General features: G+C 44.2%; 1 protein-coding gene across 1 annotated transcript; it reads right to left on the bottom strand.

The window, feature by feature from the left end:
* Positions 1-842: 842 nt before the first annotated feature.
* Positions 843-27,346, bottom strand: LOC124671728 (protein trichome birefringence-like 10). Its single transcript, XM_047208067.1, has 8 exons — positions 27,254-27,346; positions 25,751-26,139; positions 25,187-25,192; positions 2,789-2,893; positions 1,847-2,242; positions 1,456-1,614; positions 950-1,352; positions 843-848 (listed from the first exon to the last, which is right to left on the bottom strand). Exons 1-8 carry the CDS (start codon positions 27,344-27,346, stop codon positions 843-845), a joined length of 1,557 nt encoding a protein of 518 aa, XP_047064023.1.

The raw sequence follows: 27,346 nt of genomic DNA on the forward strand, positions 1-27,346 counted from the left end.
CTTGGATCTGGAATGGAGGTCAGATGAGCAAGGCTTCGCTGGTAGCTTAGAGCAGCAAAGTCAATGAATCTGCGTCGATCTGAAAAAGAAAATACTTACTCGGATCTATAATAAGTGTCGAGGCTTTAATTTAATTTACTCTAAATTGAAAGTAAAGCTGTTACTATTTTGGATGGGAGAGAGTACTACTAATTGAAAATTGAAGACCTATTTACCATTAAATTTTCTCATGTAGAGCACTAGAAATTGTCTTTTTTACACAGGTCATAATAATTAAAAAAAAATCCACGAAACTTTGTGTGCGATCATTATATTTCCAGATGTACACCCAATAATTTTTAGACATTTCAAACTAGGTTTTTTTTGCGAAAGATTTCAAACTAGGTTTTTGAAACAGTGGATGCATCTAGACCTATGAGCCAAAATGGATTTCCCAATTTCCCTCGGTTAATATATGTCCCAATATGCAAACAGCAAAATATTGTTTAAAATGTGTGGAGTTCACTTAATTATCATAGCAATTCTGAGTAATGTGTTTTGTTCTCAACATCTCCACGTACACGAGTTGGTGATTAGTAATACTAATACACTCTAATTGGAAGTGGACTATCAGCACGTGCACAGGCAACTAATTCACATGTATGTATGCCTATCTACACGTGCACGCTCTGACCTCGAACCTGGCAAGAATATGTGCGATCTCTCGCTGACTGACTGGTTGTATTCGATGTGGTCGGCTTCATCAGCTTACTAATACTAAGGTTAACTTCCTCCATCCAAAATAAGTGTCTCGGTTTTTTTAGATACAGGTATACGTACAACTAAAATGTGTCTAGATACATTCACACCTAACAAAATTGACACACTTATTTTAGAACTGGGATAGTATAACCTACTGCACTAAATCCCCTCTTCAGCGAGGAGAGCATCGGGTAGATATATCCCCTACACTTTGCCAGTCGGTGTTCGGTTCAGAATCGGTGTCATTTCGGTCCAACCTCATTTGCCTTCTCATGACGAGGGCGTAGAGAAGCTCATTCCAGGTGTCAGGGACACCAGGCAGGCACCAGTGGCTGCAATCCTCCACCTCTTTGACCTCTGATGTTTTGTTCAGAAAGGCTTGCCTTGAACTTGCAGAATTTCTGAAGACCGAGAGGTGGCCGTCTTTTCGTTGGGCCGTCATCCGAGTCACATCCAGTATATCCAACCCAGCCAGCTTGGGCCTGTTGTTGCTCCCTAGAACATCGATGACGGGTTTTAGCATGTCGGCCCATTGCTCCATCGATTTAACCGGTGTCTTATCTGGAAGTGTTTCCAGCTGACAGTCCCCTCCGGTATTCCAGTCACCACCGCTGCAGAAAAAAGAAGACAGTGATCGATTATGGGAAACACACGGTGAGTGACTTTTCAGTTATGGTACACTAGCTAGTAGCTATGCCTTGCTTTGGTACGGACCTGAAGTGACTAGGAGAATAGGTCCGGAAGATGGCCTGGGTTTTGGTCGAGTTAACTTCTCTGTGAAGCCAGTCGAACAGTGTTCGTATTGATCTTCTGTAAGCATCATTGACGCTCATATCCATCTTCACCTCATCTCCTTCTCTGAAGTAGGCACCCCTGGTATACAGTATGCATGTATGAGCCGAGTTCTATAATAGATCATGGTGCCACTATGATGGTAAAGCAATTATACAAACAAGGGAAAAAAGAGTTGAGCCACATCTTTTTTTTAATGACACTTTGAAGTTGAACTAAGCATTTGTCACAAAGTGACAGGTTTAACCAGCCAAAGATAACTCCTTCAGTGTGCAATTTCCTAAAAAATATTAGTATATGAAAACGTGCTTACCATTCGGTTGTTTTGTCCTTGGTCCACCAATGCCCAGAATTGAAGATTAACAGATCAGCGTCTCTCCACTTGCGCCGGCCAGACATCCAATCCATGGAATCCACCCTGATAGTGCTCTTAACAAACTTGGGTGCTCCAGCTGGTCCATGACCTTGAGGGACTAGGAAAGGAGATCTGTAGTACTCCACGGTGCAATTGTAGTCTCTAAACCTGAATATGAAGAAGCCATCGTGCTTGGTGATGGGTCTGCCATTGATCTCATAGATGGCGCTCTTGTCTGAAACGCCGGTAGAGAGCATGCAAAGCAGAGACTCCCACTGGTTCCTTCCGATCGAATCCCCGGCGAATACCACTCTTTTGTTCCGTAGCCTCTCGAGCATACGTTGAGCATCAAATCTGAGGAATCAAAGTAAGGAGTACATGATTAAATTCGAAATTGACATAGGTTATTCCTAGAATATATAGTGTACGGATATTCAGACTGTGCCTAGGCCCAAAACCACAAGAACCAGATAAGACACGATTTGCAGCCTAGCTAGGTAGGTTGCACGCCACAGAATCTTGGAATTGGATATATGTAGTACTGGAATATATTGGCAGTGACGAAAAGTCTCATTACTCAAGTCGATCGAAGATGATTTTCTCAATAAGTAATGATTAGTGCAACAACTGTTTTTTGGGTGGATTTTAGCGTATATCAACATCACCAATTGTATAAGGTTTCAGTTTCATCATCCGGGAAAGCTACACATCATGACAAGATTCCCTTCCGTACTACGAATTCGTGAGATGATCAATTTGAGTTTACTTGGCTCGGTGGGCTAACAATAATTCTGCAGTTGCGAATGACGCAAACGAAGGGGTTCAACCGTTCAGGCCAGACAGACAGAACGCATGGCATGGGGCGAAGTAGCAACGAGTTGGAAGTTTGGAATCAATTACCTGGGGAGATCGCAGCAGGTCGGCTGCCAGCGCCACTTGGTGTAGGACGCGTCCGGGCGGCCGTTCTCGGAGCACCGGAACCCGCCGTCGAGGAAGGGGCAGTCCCTGGAGTCGTAGAGCGGGTAGCTGTCGTCCCAAACCCACTCCCCCTCGAAGATGTCGCACGCCCCGGTGCCCCCGCAGGCCCGGAGCTTCGACGTCCTGGGCGCCGCCAGCAGGGCGGACCACCCGGCGGCCGCCGAGCAGAGGGTCGACGAGGGGCAGACGAGCAGCAGCAGCGCGACGGCGGAGATCGCCATCACGGCGAGGAGCAGCGCCGTGATCGCCAGGCGCGCCAGGCGCTTCATCGACGGCTCCGCCATCGCCACGCGCGGGCACTGCTTAATTCGCCTCCTGGTCGTCGCCGGCCGGCCGGGCACCCGGCGGCTATTGGCTACTGCCTGACATACTAATTGGCATGGAAGGGAAGAGGGAAGCTGCAGGCGGGAGCTTGGTTGTGATCGAGACGGAAAGAAGTGTGGCGCTTCAATTGGAAAAGGATACGTGTGCTCGGAAACCATCTATGGCGCACCCACGCTCGTGGAGCCCACCTGAAAAAAACGTGTCGTGGGTTTCTCTTTCGTATTCCAGACGTGCTGGCTGATGACCGGCCCGTCGGCCCAGGAGGAGCATGCGGAATGCGAGCCCCATCCTCGGCGAGTCGGGCGACCACATCCGTGAGACTACTCCACCGCCCAAGGTGGGTATTTTCTCGCACCAACCAGAATTAATTAACGGAGCGCGAAAAGAGGGATTGGTGTTTGCGTTCGAATTAATTACGCGCTGCGCCAGAGAGAGAAGTGCGGTCGCCGCCGGAAGCCCGGAGCGATGACAAAAGCCCGTAAACTTTTTTTTTCTCACGCGAAGTAATGCCGGTGTTTTTTTTCTTTTCTTTCATTTATCTCCTCGCGCATGCGCATGGTGCTGGAATCGAAGAAGCACACCCGGCAGCCGGCATGAATCGCCTCGTTTCGCTCTCATCCTTCATGCATTCCCTAGGTGGAGTGGGATTATTAATTAATGGAATAATAATCCAGGCTCTAGCTACAACATTTTTTTTCTTGTTGATTACTTCAATCGACTCATTAACGTGCACTTGGCCGTACAAAAAAACACGATGGATCCGACTTGCCGGCCGCAGCTAATCCATCGGGTCTACTAGTACCTTTTATTTCTTGGTACTGCAGCGTAACACACGTACGTGTGTATCGTCCACGTGTGCAAGTTCCGGCCAAATCACACGTACGTGTACGTGTATAGCTGGCCCACAACCTCTACCTAATTAACTCATCCTTCTAAATCACTCTTTGCTGCTTCTAGTCTAGTAGTATTAACTTCAATTTGTACCAACCTCATGTCAAAATATATTACTCAGGCCAAACTTGTTGCACGAACCTCATCATCCTACCCAATTGTGGCAAATAAAAACAAAACTCTGCCGATCGATATAACCTCCCGAGCCATGCATGAAAATACTGTGTCAGTTTCCATCATTATTATAATATATACTCCCCCGAGTTCACTAATATATATACAACAAATTCCTTCCAAACACACAATTAGCTTGCTTCCTCCCCAAACGCATTCCATTTCCACGCCGTTGCTTTTCGATAAATGCAACCCCGAAACTTGTTTCGATCAAATGGATACTCATTTTGTTTCTAGCTAGCTAGCACCATTGTTTGTTTCGTCGATCGGTTGAAGATGAGGGGTGTTTATGAAAGGATGAGATGTCGCCTACATGAGGGTGAATAGGCGTTTTAAAAACTATTACGAATTTAACTTGTACGAATTAATGCGGAATTAGACTAATGTTTATTTTGCAAAGCACAAAACCTAAATATGCTAGGCTCAACTAAGTGCAGCAACAACAACTCAATCTAAGCAAGATAGGCACAAGATATATGTAACAAAATAAAAAACAAGATATAAATACTCCAAGCATGATGGCTATCACAAGGAAAGTAAACTCGGGTATATAGAGATAACCGAGGCACGCAGAGACGAAGATGTATTCTCGTGTTACCCCACACGTCACAGGTACGTCACGTTGGAGAGATGCAGAGATGCGGGCTACCACGAAGGTCTCCCGGATGCCACGAAGGATCACCTTCTTCTCCAAGCCAAAACTACGAAGGACAAAGGCATTTCCCGTATGGCTAGCTTTTCCTCCACTCCGAAGATGGCAAGCTCCACAAACACTTCACAAGCTCCACGAAGGAAAAGCCCGGTTCTCTTCACAATCTTTCACGAAGAGGTCACCGGGCACATTGATGTGCGGTAGACGTCATGTGCACCATGGGATAGGGTCTGACCTAAAAGAGCGTGAGGAAGGATTTTAAACCTCCCCCTCCTCTTTAATGGTGTCGTTATTTGAGCATAGACGGGTGGTTCAAAGAGGAAAATCCTATACACAACTCCGACGTGGCACTTTCTTCAATAATATAAGACTATGGAGTTACAGTGCAAAACTCCACTTTGTGCCCGCCAACATAACTCTTGTAAATGCTTGGCCTCTTTTTTGAGGTTTTTACATTCCTATAAACGACAAAAGTAGAAAAGTCACATGAACCACCATGGGTATGTGAAGGGTGATGTAAAGAGGAAATGCCAATAGATGGAAATTCTGAAGTGGCACTTTGTACACAAAGAGTACCACCCCTATAGTAAAATCTAGACTTATGGTGCAAAACTCCTACTTTAAGGCCACTTAACTAACCTTTGTAAGAACTTGGTCTCTTTTGAGGATGTTCCTATTCCTATTACCTATCGAAATACAAACAAAGATAAAATTCACATGAAATCACCACTTTTTAAGTAAATTTACATGCATGAAATCACCATCAATGTCGAGGAAGGCATCGAGCCATATGCGATGGCATTGGGCAGAAGGCAGTCTTGAGTGAAACTTATTCACCACCGACTTTTTTTTAGTTGATTAGTGCTCTACCTCATAGTACACGTGACCACATGAAGACCTCAGTCCTGAAGAGATAGGGAAACAAGTTTTGTAAGGCTTAAGAACCATGTTTTCTATGGTAGTAAGGCTGATGGATGTTTCTTGTAGATTTTCACTACCTTGGAATCGGGTCCCGGCACATTAATGTGTGGTAGGGTTCAATCGGGATGTACCTAGGTCAGCGTTTCTCTACCCCTAAAGATATGCCCAAGTGGTCAGAGCAGCGGCGCGCATGTAGACAACGTGGCCCGTCTACATTAAGGCTATACTTGGACACGCGTCGAGCCGAGTCGGGCTTCGGATTGGGCCGAAGAAAACCTGAGGCGAAAAACTAGGCACAAGCATGACCTAACCAAAAAGCCCGAAACCAAGTCGGGCCTCTTCCCTTAGTTCATCGTTTCGCACTACCCGGCCCGGCCCGGGAAATTCGGGCCGAGTTGGCCATGGCTAGGTATAACTGAGGCTCATGCGTTAACAATCTCGGTTAGAGGCGACGCACTCCAATGCAACACATCCCCTTGTTCGACGGGATTTTGTGCGCCCATATTGTACTAAAAACTGGCGGTTAAATATAAGCTACCCCTCCATACAGGTTTACTAGGCTATTATGCATTTTGAGATAAAATTTATACTACTACCTCTATCCATTTTTTGATGTCAAAAGTTTGTCTAAATTCAAATGTATCTGGACACACTTTAGTGCGTAGATACATCCGAATTTAGACGAACCGTCGGTAGAACGGAGGGAGTAGTAATTTAGTAAACAAAATATAACCAGCCTTTTGTTAGCTAAATTATACTTTCGGCATAGGAGTATTAGTCTTTACGCATGCAAGTAAAGCAATGTGGGTTAATTGCTCCCATCGATTCGCAACCCACGGTGGATTTAATTAGGCACAGACGCGGAGATGAAATTTTGGACCAAATTGATCCAGAGGATTCCTCACATCTCTCCACGCTCCTTCACTCGCTTCGTCTCTCCTCCCCAGCTCTCGTTCGACCCCCTTTGCGCCGCCACCGTCAGGCCGATTCCGGCCGTCTCCGGCAAGGCCTTGCGCCGCTGACCTCCGTCCGAAAACCAGATCTTCCTCCTCCACTGAACCCACGGCGTGGATCCTTCGATTTGCAGCCCTCCCAACGAACTCTAGGCGAGTACGATTCCGTCTTGCTGGCGCCGCCGAGTGGTTCCTCCAGCTCCGGCCGGTCCTCCTCCTTGTTCCCCATCTCTTGCTAGTCTCCCCCTCCATCCCATCTCCATATTCCATCCAGTCTCCAGGCTCGCCACCCACCGACGGGAGCCAGGTCGCCGGGCGTGGTTGCCGGTGACGGCCTGCGACCGCGCCAGGCGGGAGGAGCTCGCCGTGGTGCAAGGAGTGGACGAAGAGATGGTGGTCGCCAGCCCAGAGCTACTGCTTCCGCTGGCCACCTAGCTCACCGGCGACGTCCTCGAACCCCTGCCGCTGGCCACCTCACCGGAATGCTGCTGCTGGTCACCTCCCCAGCCATCTGCTACCCGGTGAGCTCCATAAACCTTTGCTGTTGCACCTTGTAACATGTTTTGAAGTATGGACTCAAACATGTTGAATGGGAAGAAAACGAGTGTACTATCCATGGACTATGGAGTTGCTAGGGCCTAGGCATACTAAAACGTTGTTTATTTGTGTAATAGGAAATTTTAATTATCTACAAACTCAAGTGCAATGCTTTCACGTTTTTCTACTATGTCTCATGACCTGGTTGAATTTTCGAATAGTTGTTGATGTGGCTAAGTCTTGTTTGTTTTGCAACATTGCTCTTTTTTTCCAGGTGTTACAACTAACTCGAGCCAGTATGAAGAGAGGGGTAGGATTTGCTGAATGAAAGTATGCAGCAAGTCACTTCTGTCTATAATGAGTGGTACTTACCAAGTCATGTATGATAATCTCGGATCATGCTTTAGTGTGTTTTTATTTTAAAAGGCCCCTGCATCTTGTCACTGAGCCCCTCAAGATATGACAGTTGTCCGGTTCAGCATTCATCTGCAGATAGTAATCTGGATTTCTTGGCATTTCAGCTAGTGTTTCACTATTGTACAAGGTGGAGGATAAAGTTAATTGTAATTGGATAATCGATGTTTGTTTAATTGGTTCATAAGATTTTTATGAAAAATTAAAACAATTAGCTTAGAGAACAGCATGTCCGGGGTCCATTGGACACATCTACTAGCACAGTACTTCCTGATAACTGACAGTAATTCCTGGAAACAAAACTGGGAGTTCAATCATCACCATTGGCTTTTTATATTAAATTAAACATTATAATTTTTATAGAGTTTATGGTATGTTCTCTCAGTGATTCTCCTCTACTCTTTAACTAATTAACATTAGTCTTACACATTTGATTGGTTGAAGTTCAATAACTGGGATTCCCAAACTAGGTCCGATGCTTTACTAGAACTAAGCTTAGCATTACATGAAATCCCTCAAATTCTAAAAGGCAAGGATAATGAAAATGTAAAACCAGGTTCTGAAAGGAAATGCGAGTGCCATTATCTTGTAGGATGAACTGTGATTGAGCTTGCACTTTGCCTTAGTTTCTTTGGGATCCGGGTTGTTAAACATATATTTTCTCTACTCGATCTGCACTAAGACTTTTGGGCATTCCATAAGAGGCTGATGCGCTCTCGATTAATAGGCCTTTTGCTCAACTACAGACTGAGCTATTGATGTGGAATGACTTTATTTGTGGTCACTTGTTTGCTGCCATCTGTTGGTCCACTTTGTTATGCACTCAATAAAAAACTTGTTCATCGTGTGCATTGGGGAGTAGATTCCATGAAATAATGTACTCCACTTTTTGACGATTAGCTGCTTGTTATGCGTAGGCTGTAGTGTTGAAACCTATACGTACATTATCCTGTATTTATTTTCCTGCTTATGCATACATAGATTTCTATATAAGCAAACGAATTTGGACGTCATAGTGCTTGCATACTATCTTACATTATTTTTTGGTCATACAATCTACTAGTCATTTATGTTTCAGTTTTCACTAAGGTTTGTTTGCAAATGCACTGCAGCTATTCGTGGTCACGGATTTTGGTGTCTACGCGATGCATACCAGAACCTGGGGTTTGTCGCTCGCTTGAGCTCCGGCTGTCTGGAACGTCCTCCCAAGCCTTGGATGCACCCCCGGAACCGGTGACGGTCTTTTGCACCGAAGGCATGGTCGTAGACTAGTGGTGGTCTCGCTTGCCGGCAACATGGTGCCTTTCCGTCCAACCCGGTGCACCGAGATCGGCTACAATTGTTCTCGGGTTTAACTCTATAGCTCGGTTGGGCTTACTATTTCTGTTATGATCATGTGGCATTTTATAGCTTTTAGATGCATTGAGTTACCGCCTAGTTAGGCACTTGCCACTAGTATGTGTTCATTTGATTTTCCCCTGCATTGCTCTGCTCTACTATAGACTATGAAGTGTAGGAGTAGCCATACTTGTGCTGGTTCAGAATCTGGCTTTTGTATGTGTTGTTAGTCTATCTTATCTTTTAGGAATTGAATGGGTTTTGTTTGGTATATGCTAAGAAATTAAATTACTTTTCATGCATGATCCGGTCTTAGTGTTCTCTTCCTAGTTAGTTGCTAGGGTGTACATATTTAATTCTGCATATTTATGCTCAAAGCATCATCACGGTGATTAATTATTAATTATGACTATGATAGATTATTCATGCGTATGCTTGTGCCTTAATTATTGGTGTCACTGCGGTGATGCACATGGAAATAGATTTATTATATGATGCATGCTCTTTCTTGATTTTCTGGTACTTTTTCTTAAACCCTCTGACTGAATTTTATCTACTATCAAACCTGAGACCTTTGCGAGCATGTTAAGGTGGAGCTGGCGTAGTCGTAAGCGTGGCTGCATGCCATCGGGTGAGTAGTTGGTCGGTTTCGACGCCGACGACTGCCGTAGTCGCCGCTGCGAAGTAGCGCTCGCTTATTCACCGTTCTTACTAGCCTCGCCTACAACCACCCTCTTTGTGTTGTGATGAATGGACTAATAAATGTGCTGATTGATCAATAGCATAGACTCATGTTGTGGATGTATTCTTATTATGTATGATTACTTATAAATGACTAAGTATTGGTGGTTTATTTTAGTATGTCTAGTCATTACAAATACTTTTTGGCGACTTTTTTTTATGTGATTACTAAATATTTGTTTTGATGGTGCATTGGTTTTTTCTGCATAAGCATAAATTTATGGCATGTCCATGTCTCCAAATCTTGTTACCTGCGATTTTTTTTTCCTATGTGGGTGGTTGTTGTTTAAGCATAATCAGGGTATAGTTTCAACTTGTCAATGACTATTCCTTTAATAACATGTTTTGCCATGATATGTTGGTGCTTACTTAAGAAAAAGTGATGAGGAGTTCAGAGTGTTTCTAGTTTACCTCATACCTTCTAATCATATGCTACGGGTGCTAGTGGCGCTTTACTATTTGTACTGCTGCATCATGTGTTGTGGTGCTCTAGCTTCTGATTTGCTGATTTTCTAGGTGTTGATACTACTTGTTGTCACTTTCTTATCTTATTTATTATTTGTTGCTTCTTCTACCGGCCGGGCGCCTCTCTATGCAACCCTATGCAACCCTGGTGCACGGAGATCAACATCGGCTACAATATGTCTCAAGTCTAACTCCCTAGCTCCATCTCTTCATCCCTAGCTTTTAGATGCATTGAGTTACTACCTAGCTGGTCAATGACACTAGTATGCTTCCTTTGATTTCCCTTAATTTTCTCTACTCTGTTGTAGACTACGATATGTAGGAGCAGCCATACTAGTTCTTGTTCAGAATCTGCCTTCTTGATGTGCTAGCAGTCTTACTTGTCTTGCAGGAGTTGAATTGTTATTCTTTGGTAGCTGCTAAGTAAAATTGTATCATCTGCGAGCACGCGCGTCCTGCTCAACGGCGAGCCCGGGCCCCCCATCTGGCACCAGCGTGGATTAAGGCAGGGTGACCCCTTGTCACCCCAGCTCTTCGTCCTCGCTGTTGATGTGCTCGGCAAGCTTTTCAAGCGCGCCGCCCAGCTTGGCATCTTGCAGCGACTACACCCAAGGAAGGACGTCCCTCCTATATCCTTATACGCTGACGACGTCGTTCTCTTCTGCCACCCCACCGCTGGCGACCTTGACGCGGTCAAGGAAATCTTACACCTCTTTGGTCGTGCCTCTGGCCTCAACGTCAACTTCGCCAAGAGCTCCGCAAGCCTCCTTCGCTGCAGCCAGGAGCTGGCCACGCCGCTGCTTGCTCATTTGGGCTGCCCTGTGGTGGATTTTGCCAATCACCTACCTGGGCATCCCCTTGACACTACGAAGGCCCACCACAGCGCAGCTCCAGCCCGTCATCGACAAAATCGCTGGGCGCCTGCCAACCTGGAAGGCAGGGCTCATGAGCAAGCCTGGTCGACTGGCAATGGTGAAATCAGTCCTATGCGCCATCCCCATTCACCAACCGCTTGCATATGCTCCCCCCAAAAAGCCCTTAAGATGGTCGAAAAAATCAAACGCGGATTTCTCCGGGCTGGTCGAGCCGCGGCCAATGGAGGACACCTGTCATGTAAGCCGGAGCCGTGTCTGTCGCCCCATCTCCCTTGGCGGCCTAGGCATCCAGGACATCGAGCGAGCTGGCCTTGCGCTCAGGCTACGGTGGTTATGGCTATCCCGCAGCGACGACAACCGTGCATGGAGTGGCCTCGACTTACAGTTCTCCGCCCACGAGCAGGCGCTCTTCTTTGCCTCGACCACCATGCGTATTGGGAACGGCCAGCGTGCGCTATTCTAGGAGGATAGATGGATACGTGGCAGGGCGATAAAGAAGCTGATGCCACAGCTGTACAACTGCATCCCCAAGAGACGTCGCAAGGCCAGAACGGTTGCAGACGGTATGCTCGACAATGCCTGGGCGAGGGACATCCAAGGGCTGCTTGGAATCCACGAGATTGGTCAGTACTTGTCGCTCTGGCACATGATCCAAGACACTGCGCTTATTGACCAACCAGACCAGCTAATCTGGAAGTGGACGGCCTCCGGAACCTACACGGCCAACTCATGCTACCTAGCCACCTTCCACGGATCGACGCCCTGTTGCTCCTGGAAATTGGTTTGGAAGACGTGGGCGCCACCCAAGGTCAAGTTCTTTCATTGGCTGGCAAACATGGATAGATGCTGGACGGCGGAGCGCCTGGCCCGACATGGCCTTCCCCACCACCAGCGCTGCCTCCTCTGCGACCAAGCGACAGAGTCGATGCACCACCTCATACCGGAGTGCCCCTTCACCCGACAGGTGTGGCACGAGGTCCTAGCCTGGCCGAGGATGACCGCCGGACCACCGGACGGCGAGCCTAGCCTCTTCGACCGGTGGCACCGCGCAAAACAGGACACGCCGGCGCCTCTCCGCAAAGGGCTCGCGTCGCCACCCTCCCGGTCCCATGGATGACATGGAAACACGTAAATTCTTGCGTCTTCGATGGAGCGCAACCATCCATGCACCTCCTGTTGCAAAACATCAAGGATGAGCTTAGGACTTGGGCTAGGGCAGGGGCTCGGGGCTTACGGGTAGTGTTGCCATCCACCTGGGATGTGCACTGATGTCTTTTGTTCTTGTACTCTGCCTCCTAGGAGGATGTAAACAACTATCTATCTCTTCAATGAAATGAAACGCAAAGGTCCTTTGCGTTTTCTCGAAAAAAGTAAAATTGTATTAGTTATCATGCATGATCCGTGTCTCAGCATTTCCCTCCTTGTTAGTTGATGGCATTTCTATGAAGATGAAATAATTCCAACAGTGTGGCGTTAAATTTATAATGTAGTTCTCATTTGGACTTCTGTAGTTAGTGCCATTAGTTAGGAAATCGAATAATTTTTCCTCCGTCATGAAACACCTGTTTCCATTCGTGGCTGGGCCCTGATAAGTGATGATGTAATATATAATGGTATATAATGCGGATGTCCCACCCGAGAAAAAAAAACATCTTGGGTATATTCTTATTCATGCGGAGGGTGGGTCGAAGCAGCAAGTAAAATACCTATATGTATGCACTTTTGTTTCTCGTGGCATTCCACTCTTAATTTTTGTGATTGCTTCATATTTCTTTTGATGGTACAATTATTTTTTTCTGCTTTATCATAGATTTGTGGTAACTCTGTCGGTGTTTCCAAATCTTGTTACATGTGATTATTTTCTTACGGTTGTTGCTTAAGCATAATCAGTGTATACTTTTGATATCTCAATGATAGTTCCTTTGAATAGCATGTTTTTGCCGAGTATATGTTGTTGCTTACTTAAGAAAAGAACATGACACTTAGTTTAGAGTGTTTCTTCTCTACCTCCTACCTTGTGAACCGATGCTACTGGTGCTTTACTTGTACCTTTGTTACATGATGATGTTCTTATTTAGTGGGTGTTGACATTGCTACATGATGGTCTGTCATACTCTCTTTGGCAATTATCAACTTTAGAATGTTTGTTGTATTAAGTCCATGGGAACGTTGCATCATGAGTGTGAAAATAGAGCGGATACGAGATGGAATTGATTGTTGCCACATTTTTTTTTTTCATATTTATGTGCGAAAAAAAATCTGAACATGGAAACGCCAGAAACAAAACGAAAGCAGATATTGTCGGACAAACGAATATGGTGCCAGAAAACGTTGTTCCGTTTCCATTTCTGCCAAAAAGTTACCATTTCCATTTTGTAAAATTCCATCTCCATCTCCGTTTCCATATTTTCATTCCGTTTCTGTTTTTCCGCGAAAAAGTCGGAAACTTTCCGCTGCATTTTCATCCCTAGCGTTGACCACATGTGGCTTTATTTTTTAATGCCAAGTGGGTTTTATCTTGTCTATTCTACCTGCTGAATGTTGGCTTGAATGGTATGTGTGTTTTCAATAAAAATATGTGTATTGCTAGTCCGCTCCTTTGGACCAATTGACTTAATCAATTATCAACCTTGAATAAGTTTATTTTATTTTATGTGGGCTAAACGTGTCCCTTGATTTCTTATTTAATAAGAGTGTTTTTGTTATTTTCTATCTTGTGCTGACTTGGAAATTTCTCCAGGGCCTAGAGCATGTATGTAGACTGAAGGATGCACAAAGATTCAGCAGGGTTGTGCTAGTTGCAGCGACAAGCGTATTGTTTTGCAGGTAGTACTTGATGGCATGACTTAGATTTATTATAAATTGCAGGTTGTGCTAGATTTATTAGAAATTGAGTTAGATTCGGGGTTGTGTATGTATTGGGATGCATCAGCTATATCAACAACTATTTTCATTCTTCGAGCTAGGTCTAGCCAATTTCCCGCATTTGTATCTCCTGCCAGGTGCATCCAAGTATCAAAGTTGCCATTGGACATGAACTCGTACACTAGAGCTTTGAAATCATTGCCTCAATTATCAACTGTTGCGCATGTGGCCAGAACTGGAAGAAGATTCCAGTGCCGAATGTTTCTCAGTGCTTTACATTCTGAGATGGAACTCTAATCCGCACCTTGCATGTCAAGGATAAAAACTTTCACGACCACAATCGTGTGCTCTTGGGCTAGCTTTCCTCTGTACACTATACCGCAGCTTCAGCTCCCAATCAGATTAGTCCCTGCAAAATTCTATGTACCTTGTGGTAGATCCTTATAAGAAACTTTAAATAATTGCTCATTCGAAGAAGGCAATGATAACTGCATCCTTAACATTCTCTTTCTGAAGAAGGTTAAGTGGACCAGTAATATGAGTGGCATGATGCCTAATATGGGGACCAATACTATGACCAAATAGTGTTGCCATCAAGATCTTCTCTGAGAAACTGTGGAGCATGAAGGCATATGTAGGTCCAGTACACCTCCACAAAGCCTCAAATTACTTTTTAATACTCCGTTTATTGGTACTTCTTCTTCAAGATGATTGTCAGACAAATCCAACTGGGTGAGAAGTTGAAGTTTGCTTAGAACAACTGGGCTAGAACTTGGGAGCTAGCTAGAATTATTTTGTATCCTATTGATTTTGTCTTCCCAAATACTCTCTAGGTAGGTAGCTATCTACCTAGATAAGTGTCTGGTACCAAACTTTGGTCCACAATGGTGTTTGTGTCCTCAATCACCAAACTTCTATCATTCTTAATAAGAATAGGTAGCTAATGCCACATACTTGTTATTTTCAGATCGTGTGATTAGTTGGGTGTTGTGCATAGTGACCATGGCGTATTCCATTGATAAAGTGTTTTTTTTTTTTGCATAGTAGCTTAATGATCCTCGTTTCTTTTTCTAATATGCAGCTTGTTTCATTATTGACTGAATATAGTGTGGCACTTGTTATTGCGCTAGACACCGGCATACTTGAATCAGATATTTTAAACAGTCGTGGCCATTTATCTAGTTCATTAGTCTTCTTTTGGTGTTTTGCCCATATCTGTTTATCCATGTACCTGCAAAGTCCCAAGGATTACTAAATTTATTAACCGAGAGTGAATTTTATTCCCAAATTAGTACTATTGTATTAGCATCAAAAAAAATTGTATTCTTGGACCTAAATTTTCAATGTTGTTGTTCTTGTTGCTATGTGTATCATTGTGTGGTTCTGCTATCAACACAAATAACAGAATAATTATACTTACCCTATTTGTTTATGCATCATGCCAGTCCCTTAACTAATCATATTGATCAATCAAGTAGCGCTGGCGGGAGGAGTTCACCGCCGTGCAGGCATGGCGGCAGGATGGCATGGAGGACGAGATCACGGTCGCCTTCCTAGAGCTGCTATTGTTGATGGCTCTCCTCGATTATCTCTCGGAAATGCAGGCTCCAACGACGTCCTTGATGTTCTAGTGCTGGCCAAAATCCTGTTCCTCTGCTCGCCGACGACCTCCCCAGCCCGCAGCTACCTAGTAAGGTCCCTCCTTTCCTCCATGTATTATTGGAAAAAATGTTATCTTCTCTATGGTTGAATTGAACGTGTAGGCGGTAGAGAAATCATTCATGTATGGATGGTAAATGCATTTGTAGACAGTACATCTGTAGAAAATGGTTGTGCTATTTTTTTGATTGGTTGTTGCTTGTTACGCATAGGCAGTGGCGAGACCTGTATATTTTCTGTTTTAAAGCATGTAGGATTTCCTGCTTATGCATAATCTTTCTATACATACGCAAACAATTTGGACGGTGATAGAGAGTGCTTGCAAGCTAGCTTTTATTTTGTTTTGTCATACCACTATATACTAATCATTTATGTTCTAGTTTGCACTCAGGTTTGCTTTCTAACATGTTGCAAATACCCGTGACGACGGCTTCTGATACCTGCGTGCTTCATACTGGAAGCTCGGGGTTCGGGCTCGGCGGCGCTTTCGCTGCCGGGCATGTAAGGAAACTGAGGACTAAGTACTGTATCTGATTTGTCATTACAGAGTAAGGTTCGTGCAATTACCAATTCCCAAGTATATTTATATGCGCAATATAGAGTTAGAACATGATGTATCATCTTATCAATATATGTGCCCCATTTATGAGCTGCTTTTTGGGGCAGATTTCTGTTACTCGCTCCGTCCTACCAAAAGTGTCTCAATTTTGTCAAAATTTGGATGTATCTAGACACTATCTAGTAGGTAGATACATCCAAATTTTGATAAAGTTGAGATACTTTTGATGTGATGGAGGGAGTACTATATATTACCTTGAGGATACTGATAGGAGTAGGTTGTTTGTACGCATTTCATCCCTTTGTCATGTAATGTACCGCTACATTATAACATCACATGGTTGGGTACCGACCAATAATTGTTTTTTTGCAACCCCCATTGGCCCATACAATGGATGGAGCTGTGTTCATGATTTTTCATCTCTCGTAGCATAGGTGTAATACTAATTCAGTGTTTTATTTAACAACCATTGCCCTGTTGATGTTAGCTCTTTCTACTTTTTTCCTTCAAGGATGTGCCTAGTGACGTGTATAACAACTTGGACACGGGTAGTTAAGATGGCAGATGTTGGGACGTAAGCTGCGCATTTTCGCGCCTCTTGTGCATTTGCTAGCTAGTGTACAAGGACATCAAGTTAACAAAGCGTTGCCCGGTTTTTACGGAGTGGATCTTCAGAAGCTCATTGGCTCATAACAACCTCGTCGTTCTCTGGTGATGAACATTAGCCACAACCAGATATCTTTCCTTGCTCGCAGCTTGTGGCGCAGCTTGAGAATTGTTTCTCTTAATGTTGCTTTGCTCTTGGTAGTGGCAGGATAGGATCTCATCGATGCAATATTTGGTTATTGTGTGCTCCAGCCAAGGAGCCGATGACCTAGGACTCGTAGTCCGTTTGAAAAATTATTAACATGATCGCCAAGATGAACTAGAAGTCTATACCGGTAGTTGAAGCACAAAGTTCACGGTTGTTTATGCATAGAAAACATGATATGTTGTTGTACCAACATTGGAAAAGGCAAGTTGTTATTGACATGTGTTTCTTATATATGGTTCAGAATGTATGTTGCACTTGTTTCAGTTTTCTTACCTTTAATTTCTTATATATGGATCAAAACGAGAAACTTTGGGCCAGAGCTGGGGCGCTTGGCCTTCGTGCAATCTTGACTGCAGAATGGGATGTACACTGATCATTTGTAGCGCCGAACTGTAACACACCCTCCTAGGAGAGGTGTGATCCTGTAACAAAATCTTCTTTGTAATGAAATGATCATAACAAGCTATATTTAAAGAGTGTCATGTGATCATTTTAGATAAATATACCTTAGCTTATTTCCTTTATTGCACACTGCTTGTTTCATATGCATACAGATGATTTCATAATGTTCCCATCATTCTTATGCATTTACATGCTTCTTGTTTTGCTTTGGGGAGATAATAACGATGAATGATCTATGTGGTTTAGAAGCACTTGAACATGTGCCATTCCATACTTATTTTTCTTTTATTTTTGATCTAGTTTAATTTAGATGGTCATATTGTTAGCATTTAAGACACATGTGCTGGTCTTGCAATTTATAACCTGATCTTATCATATCATTGATTCTTTTACAGGTCCACCCCTGATGTCGCCAACAAGGGTACGAAGCACTCTATGGGTGCATTAGAGCTTTTGGTATGTGGTGGTAAAGTCTTGTTGGTCGTGTATCTTGATCTTTTCATCAGTTTTGGGACGGTAACAGTAACTAGGTGTTAAAAACACTCATGTCTTGCTTCGTTCTACTCTTTGATAGCTATCTTGTAAGTTTGTTGTGGGTGTCTTTTGGTACGCCTGATGTGGCTTGATGGTTGGATGCAATTGGTTTCATGTTTACCATCTTGGAACAAACATGAGTTTAGCTGGAGCTTGAAGTTGTAGTACGAGCTTGAAGTTGTAGTACGAACACACAGCTCCCATAATTTTTATATGTTTACATATATCCATGATTCTGATATCAGGTGATTGCAGTTGCATGTGGTGACTCCTGCTGGTAATGTATTGGTTGAAGACTTAACGAAACAGGTTCTAATATTTTGATCACTCGTAATCCTCTCCTACCAAATGATCACCACTTAATTGATGCATGCGATGCTTTGCTGTAATACGAACACACAAATGAGGGCAATTTAACTATTTGAGATGATTCAACTACACCGATGATGCACATCTTACACATATCTTGATTCTTGTAACGACAAGTGATAGTAGGCAGTGCTACCTCCTTGCTACCTCCTTGTGTTTTGCATGTTGTTTTGTCTAACTTTCCACGTCCGGTAACTCTGTGTATATGTTTATTTTCATGGTTTACTGACAGGAAGGTGCTATTATGCGAAAAATTGTTGCTAAACTGATATCTAACTTCTTAAGTTTGATCCTCAACATTGTGCTATGTTTCCTGTGCAATTGATTGTATTGGTAATGCCATCTTAATGATGTCTTCTCTGTTAGCCCTTCAAAAAATGTCTTCTCTTTTATCTGCAGGTTTTGCTTGGCCTGGTGCACTCGGAGGGGACATGGCTCGGCTTGAGAAACTGATGAGGCCCGGCCTCAGTTACGACCTCTATGGTGAGATCCCGGTCCACCCATTCAATATCATGCCCCCTTCTTGTGGCTATGTTATGCTTCCGTTCTCAATATCATTTAGAATTATGGCGATGATGGCTATTTGGCTAGCTAGGTTTCTGAATTATGTTGCTAAAAGTATGATATCTTGTATTGGCCATTAGAGGTCTTGGTGCTAGTATTCTTAGGAAGCCAATGGACTTCATGATTTTGTGTTAGTAGCCCCGCATTGTTGTTCTATGGTTCTGAATGTTACCTGGTTAGTACTTGCTATTTGATTTTGTGTTAGCACTCCCACGTTACGTTGAACTGAAATAAATACTTGTAGAGCTAGGGCCGTCGTTGTTGAATTTGATTACTTATACTAAATAAATGTGAATGAACTAAATAATGTGCTTTCTTTATTATGCTCTTCCGATCTTGGCCATACCTTTCTCTTTTGAAAGCTGAAGGACGCTTCCAAACATTGCTTTTACTTCTAGTGCTGTCTCTTTTGTTGAAAAAAGATGAAAGGACGTAGCATCTAGTTATTGCATTGCGAGTGCATGATTTATTCGTATCCCACTCTCTATAGCTGTCGGTGTTCGATACATTGTATCCTAGTGTGTATTTGGTAAATACATTGCATTTTTCTTGTTTGATTTAGAGTTAATCATGGTATGTGAGAGCACATATATTATTTGAGCAGACAAAATAAATGAACATGTGACAACAACTGATAGCTGACATCGACATGGTGTTATTCCCATTCTTCACTATTTATCTTGGGGGTTCACAAAGCTACCAACTAGGTTTAACATTGAATTAGATCTAGTGTGTTGATATCTATGTTTACTGCATGCATGTTTTAGTCACTGTTTACACTCCCCATATATAGCTCATGCAGTACCGTAGGCATATGCATGCACAACATTTTTCTCAAGTACCTGCTGACTTCATCTTGTTTGTCTCACATTTGATATCTCATTTTTTCTAGATAAGCCTATCATACTAATAAACAACACGAGAAGGCGTTAGATGGATATACGTGTGTCTTGCTTGTGAGGATGATGAAGCGGACGGAGAAGAGAGCGTCACTTGCTGCGGCAGTGACTACTTCCGCCTCTTGCTGCCCATCCTGGATGTAGTTCCTTGAGCTGTAATTTTGTTGTTGCTGGAAGAGTAGTTTATCTGTGAATCTTGGTTTTATCCTTGAGTCATGTAACTGTGAAAATACTCAAAATAGTGATGAGATGAGAGCTTCCCCATTGTTAGGAGCCGGGTAATGCTGGTTGCATGCACAAGCTCATTGTATTGTTCCAAGAATCTTGATTTTAGTAAATGCATGAAGTGATGATCACATGACATTCTTTTTGTTTTCGACGATCAACCAAGACCATCAAGATGCACTATTGATTTGTATTTGAACTTGATGTTCGAGATAAAACCAGTATACTCTTGCAGTGTCTAATTGATAAGTTTATTTATCCTTATTTGTAAATCTACCGAAATGAAAATCTAGTCATATTTGTAAAGTGATGCCCCCGCTATATTTGTTATCAAGAAAATTATGTCCTACTGATTACTACTTGCTAGATGACATAAAGAACCAATAGCAGCTGGTTGGGGTGACATCAAGTTAATTTTAATAGGAATGAACACAGGGGCACTAGCATGAACCGAAGAGAGAGCCTCCTCGAATCCACACTATTTTTATTTTCTCCTGAAAATGTTCCTTCTCGATCAATTGGTGGGGGCGACAACTATTTATGATTTGATCAGAAAAGTAAAATAAATATTTGTTTATACCATTAAATTGTCCCTTTTTTCTAAAGGGCACTTGTCCATATCAACCTTTTTTTTTAGATCAACCGGGCCCAATCTCCCAACAAGCAATTAACGGAGGACCTTCCTCTTCTAGCTCTAACTGCAAGTCCCAACAAGCCATGCCAGTTGTACAAGTAAATGCAAATTAAGGTATCATTGATAATCTCGGGGACCTAGTTTCCGAGTTACTCACACAAGCCCTTATCTCGGAGGCATTTCGATCTCATCCCAATGTCTATCGGATGGCTAAGAGAAGATGGATCCGTGTGATTACTATTCCGGCCAATCGGCAGACCTGATCAATAGTGTTGACACGTATTGTATTGATCTCTCTCCTTCCTTGACCCAAGCAGATCCGAAATGCCTCTCACCTCTCTTCCCTCAACTCTTGCTTCTCTATAAGTACAAAGCCATGGTCAGAGGCCGCGTGCGGGGAGCGCGTGTGACTTAGACTTAGACTTAGACTTTTACTTGTCGAGGAGAGGAGGGAAAGCTCCATCATGCACAACTTCTTAATTTGATCTTGATGTCTTGTGTTGTTTCTTGGTGATGCGGCATGGATGGGCGAGCGGGCAGGAAGTGGCGGAGGGTGGGGGATTTGAAGGGACGTTGAAATAATGGCTGACAAGGGATGTTGTCGTCTCGGCCTGGCCAGGTTGAAGAGGAACAACACAAAGAGGTACTCGACCGGATCCACCATCGATCCTTGTCCTCACATTTTTGCATGAACGAACTGCTCTTTGATTATTCCTGGACGCATTGAGCAGTAGCCCAGCGACCCCCAACTCCCTTCCCGCTGGCCCGGCGAGGGCGACGACGCATCTGGCCGCTGATGGCGAGGACCACTTCCGTCTTCGTCGACGGTTAGGGCGTCGCAACCTTCTTCTCCGTCGCCGGTGATGGCACTGCACCCTATAAAATCCGAGGTGCGATTTTTTCCTTCTAGAAATCGAGTTGAAAATGATGGATTTTATATTGGCCGAGAGCTTCTTAAATTCAGGTTGAAAGTTGGGGAATCCTAGCTCCACGCGTGCGCATCGTAGAAGAACTGAGCCCCTGAAGAGGTCAATATTAGGACACGCAAATGTGAAGAAAATCGAAAACAAAGGAAAAATGTAAACTAAACGAAATTTCATTAAGCATATGCCCTATTTTGGGTAAATTTTTACATAAGCCCTATTTTGGGAAAATTGAAACTACCAAGAGAAGCGCTCTATATGGCTTTAAAATTAAAAAAAAATAAAGGACGAGGTGGCTGCCGGTGCGCCGCCTAGTCCGTGTGGGCCTCGTCGTCGGCGGCGTCGACGTCGTCCCCGGGCGGCGAGGCGCTGTTGTGGCTCGACCGCGCCGGGGACTCCAGCCATGGCGACCACAGGGCCTCCTCCCAGGCCGAGTGCGGGTCCGGAGCCGCCCGCTTCTCCGCCGCAGCTTCCCGGAGCTGCGCCTCCTTCCTGAGTAGTTGCTATTCATCAACATAAGGACCTGACAAAACATGATTTCCCGCAAAAACAACCATTATCTTAGTGGTTTCACTTGGGTAACAAAGATTTAATACTTTTCTGGCGAGCACCGAACACAGTCGGAGCTGGGAATTCCTGGACGCATTGAGCAACTGTACTATTCTAGAGATGCTTTCAATCTGTGGAAATCGGCTACAAGGAGTCTTGCCAAATTCTGTAGGCAACCTCTCGTCTAATCTTGACAATCTCGTGTTTGCTAGAAACATGCTATATGGATTAGTTCCATCAAGCATAGGAAACCTCCATAGACTAACTAAACTAGGACTAGAAGAAAACAATTTTACTGGGCTGATTGATGGGTGGATTGGAAATCTTGCTAGTTTACAAGGGTTGTATCTTCAACAGAACAACTTTACAGGGCAAATTCCAAGTTCAATTGGCAATAACTCCCAGTTGTCGGAACTGTTCCTTGCAAATAACCAGTTCCACGGTCCCATACCATCAAGTTTTGAGAACCTTCAGCAACTATCATTATTAGACCTCAGTTATAACAATCTTGATTAACTCTCAAACTGCTCCAGCTTAAGGGTGTTGGACCTCTCAAGGAACTTATTGGTGGGTGAAATCCCTGCAGAAATAGCCCTTCTCTCCAATCTGACACGTTTGTGGCTTCCCTACAATGGTCTTACCGGGGTCATCCCACCAGGCCTTGGTAATATCACTTCTCTAGAACATATTATTCTGATGTATAACCACCTCGAGGGAACCATTCCTGATGAGTTTGGGAAATTATCCAAGATGTCAAACTTACTCCTTGGTGAAAACAAGCTATCGGGTAGAATCCCAGAGGCCGTCTTTAATCTTTCTCTGCTGAGTCAAATAGCCTTGGAGATGAATATGTTAGTTGGCTCTCTACCATCTAACATGGGTGATGCTCTCCCTAACCTTCAACTTCTTTTCTTGGGTGGTAACATGCTGGATGGTCTTATCCCAGACTCATTAGGCAATGCATCTGAGCTACAGCAAATAAACTTGTCATATAATAGTGGGTTTAGAGGACAAATCCCACCTTCTCTTGGTAAACTTCGGAAGCTCAATAGGCTAGGTCTCGATGGAAATAGTCTTGAAGCAAATGACAGTCGGAGCTGGGAATTCCTGGACGCATTGAGCAACTGTACTCTTCTAGAGATGCTTTCAATCTATGGAAATCGGCTACAAGGAGTCTTGCCAAATTCTGTAGGCAACCTCTCGTCTAATCTTGACAATCTCGTGTTTGCTAGAAACATGCTATATGGATTAGTTCCATCAAGCATAGGAAACCTCCATAGACTAACTAAACTAGGACTAGAAGAAAACAATTTTACTGGGCCAATTGATGGGTGGATTGGAAATCTTGCTAGTTTACAAGGGTTGTATCTTCAACAGAACAACTTTACAGGGCAGATTCCAAGTTCAATTGGCAATAACTCCCAGTTGTCGGAACTGTTCCTTGCAAATAACCAGTCCCACGCGCATTCCGAAAGATATAAATAAGTAGAAATATACTAAAATACGGTACTTGAGATGTTCAGAAGTACTGATAGTGGTTTACTATTGCAAAGCTCGTGGTGTTCCAAACAAAGTGTATAAGCGACAAGGGATGGGGATATACCATGCATACATGGCTGAGTTTTCTTAAAACAAATTAGGCTGGCCGGCAGTACCGTAGTAGAATATATTTGTGAAAGGGTCAAAGCTGTCAATGTAAGCATGAAAATTAAACGGTGGATGCTCTGTAACGCCAACTCAGTCTCCGAGCTACTTAATTACTCGCCGAAGTGTGAACGACAACACTCATCTCCACTGAAGTCAATAAGATGTGGCTGGGTGAGGTGCACTCGCTTCTTCTCTTCTTCATGGATACTTTCCTCAACTTTCATTTACCTTACTTCGCTTCTTTCAGATCTTGTTATAAACCCTTATTTTGAACTATACGGCATCACATCATCAAGGTTTACTCGTTGCAAAGCTCGTGGTGTTCCAAACAAAGTGTACAAGCGACAAGGGATGGGGATATACCATGCATACATGCCTGAGTTTGCTTAAAACAAATTAGGCTGGCCGGCAGTACCGTAGTAGAATATATTTGTGAAGGAGTCAAAGCTGTCAATGTAAGCATGAAAATTAAACGGTGGATGCTCTGTAACGCCAACTCAGTCTCCGAGCTACTTAATTACTCGCCGAAGTGTGAACGACAACACTCATCTCCACCGAAGTCAATAAGATGTGGCTGGGTGAGGTGCACTCGCTTCTTCTCTTCTTCATGGATACTTTCCTCAACTTTCATTTACCTTACTTCGCTTCTTTCAGATCTTGTTATAAGCGAATCATGCAGAGTTAAACTCCAATTTTGCCATACAAAGCAGTGAGCCATAAAGATATGCCATGGAACTCTCTGTGCTCATAGTATTGGCGTTGTTGCTATTGTCTTATGGAGCTGGGAGCAGTGTTTGCACTGTCCTCCTTGGGAACGATACGGATATGCTGTCACTCCTTCATTTCAAGCGCGCCATCACCGACGATCCGAAAGGAGCCTTGAGCTCATGGAACACCAGTACCCACTTCTGCAACTGGCAGGGCGTGAAGTGCAGCCTCACACAACCTGATCGCGTTGAGGCGCTGGACCTACCTGAGCAGGGTTTGGTTGGGAAAATCTCTCCTTCCCTTGGAAACATGTCATATCTTGCTTCTCTTAACCTCTCTGGAAGTAAGTTCTCTGGTCAGATACCTCATCTTGGCCGCCTGCAAGAGCTGATGTTTCTTGACCTGAGTTACAACTCACTGCAGGGGAGTATTCCAGTGACACTCACAAACTGCTCCAGCTTAAGGGTGTTGGACCTCTCTAGGAACTTATTGGTGGGTGAAATCCCTGCAGAAATAGCCCTTCTCTCCAATCTGACACGTTTGTGGCTTCCCTACAATGGTCTTACCGGGGACATCCCACCAGGCCTTGGTAATATCACTTCTCTAGAACATATTATTCTGATGTATAACCACCTCGAGGGAACCATTCCTGATGAGTTTGGGAAATTATCCAAGATGTCAAACTTACTCCTTGGTGAAAACAAGCTATCGGGTAGAATCCCAGAGGCATATTTCAGAATTATAAATTGGTCAGATTTTGTCAATATCGTGTAGCTTAGAATACAGAAAAAAAATCACATCAAGATTTGCAAGGTTCTAAGATACTACATCATCATTGCCCAGATCAAAAAAAAAATCTAAATTTAGACTATAAATAAAATTTTACAATTAAGCTTGACCTCCATTTTTGCGCACTCATAACATTAACCCTTGTATATTATTATGAAAAAAAACCATGTATAACATCCAGCGTCCGAAGATCTATTGTGATATTTGCAGAAGGATTTAAATCAAGTCCAAATCATCATGAAAATCCACCGAATGTGTCGGATGTCAATTTTGATGCGGCCTCTAAAGAATGATCCCGCGGAAGAATAAAGGGAAGCAGTAGATGGTAGAAAATGGATTTGAACCAACCTGGGAAGATTGCAGTGCGACGGCTGCCACCGCCATTTAGCGTAGGACGTGTCCTGGCGGCCGTTCTCCGAGCACCGGAACGCCGTGTCCACGAACGGGCAGTCCCTGGACTCGTAGAGCGGGTAGCTGTCGTCCCACACCCACTCTCCGTCGAAGATGTCGCACTCGCCGGAGTCCAACGCCGACGTCTTGGGCGCGACGGAGAAGCCGAAACCCCAGAGCTTCTTAGGCGCGGACAGGGCGGACCCGAAGGCCACCGAGCAGCGGGGCGACGCGGGGCAGGCGAGCAGCAACAGCACGGCGGCGACGGCGGAGGCCGCCATCACGGTGAGGAGTAGCACCATTCCGGCCTTCTCCAGCCGCCCGGTGATCGCCATCGCCAGCCGCGCCAGCCGCTTCACAGCCAGCCCCAACATATCGCCGCGGGCGGTTCCGGCCCGCCTCCCCGGCCGCAGCCGGTGCTTGTTAGTTAGTCGTCGCCGATTGAGCACCACGCTAGCCTAGTTAATGCTAGCTGGAGATGCGTAGTGGTCAGCACTATCAAGAGTTCACAATCATACAGCCGGCCAGACTAATTAATTAAAGAGAGATGTGCTAAGTCAGGGTGGGCATAAAAACCGTCAAACCGAAAACCGAACCGAAGCCGAAATCGAACTAACCTAAATCTCGATTTTTTCCATTAACCGCTATTTTTCGGTTTCCATTTATACTAACCGAATTAAATTTGGTAGAATTCGGTTTTTAGCCCCACCAACCGAACAAGACCGAATGACCGAATTGAGTAACCTACCATCAATTTGTGCATAAACCGATCATTCCATAGAAGCCCAATTGCGTTTGATATTCCAAAAATTGTTCATTCAATGTATGACTTTGGTCTTTGATGTACTAGCTTTTTCTGAATATAGCGTGAAGCCTGCATAATAGAACACGTCACTCGAAGTCTTAGCTACCCCTTTTAATCGCTCACGAGTGATGCACCTGTACCACGAGTGCTGCAGCCTACCAAATAGCATCCCTCCACCTACCAAATAGCATCCCTCCACGATTGGTGCTCATTTGTCGATTTCTTGCGCAGTTGATGCTTTTTGTGTTGATATGTCAATCACTATTTGCTTTCTTCGGTGATGCCTACTATTTGTTCAAGTGAGTAGGTTCATTCGGTTTTAACCGAAAACCGAACCGAATTTGTCGGTTAACCGAATCTTCGGTTTCCTAAATTTTCATGCCAATTTCGGTTACCATTTTTGAAAACCGAATTTGTTCAAAAACCGCAAAAACCGAACCGAAATTTCGGTTAAAACCGAATGCCCACCCTGAGTGCTAAGGAACATGCTTTCTTTGGAAGGTAATTATACGGGCATCAGTAACATGTACAGCGAAGCCCGGTCCGTGATCTACTCCTTCATTCCAATAGTCAGCGAAGGGTCGCTGCACACACTTGCTTCGGCAAGCGGTTTCCCTGTCGAAGATTACGAACTTTTCTAGAGAGGGTGTGACAACGTCAACAATTTCACGGCTGACATAGGATACATGGAAGAAGCGCCACGCAGGAGGCAGCTGATCCGTAGAGTGATCGATCGAAACGGGATTAATTAGGCGAAGCGAGCTGACGTGTCTGCCACCTAGTAGCTTGAGCTGGAAAACGATGCGTGTGCTCTGTAGCATTTCATCTGTATCCGGTGATCGATCATTCGTCTCACGCAT

Source organism: Lolium rigidum, chromosome 7 (genome assembly GCF_022539505.1).
Source record: "Lolium rigidum isolate FL_2022 chromosome 7, APGP_CSIRO_Lrig_0.1, whole genome shotgun sequence".
In the NCBI taxonomy this organism is placed as follows: Eukaryota; Viridiplantae; Streptophyta; class Magnoliopsida; order Poales; family Poaceae; genus Lolium; species Lolium rigidum.

Bases quoted from the DNA above. Each gene is read 5' to 3' on its own strand.
- LOC124671728 (XM_047208067.1), bottom strand. From the start codon at position 27,346: ATGCGTGAGACGAATGATCGATCACCGGATACAGATGAAATGCTACAG. The intron at 2,243-2,788 runs GTAATTGATTCC...TTGATTCCTCAG, and splicing joins ACCTGCTGCGATCTCCCCAG to ATTTGATGCTCAACGTATGC. The intron at 1,353-1,455 runs GTCCGTACCAAA...TTTTTTCTGCAG, and splicing joins TATTCTCCTAGTCACTTCAG to CGGTGGTGACTGGAATACCG.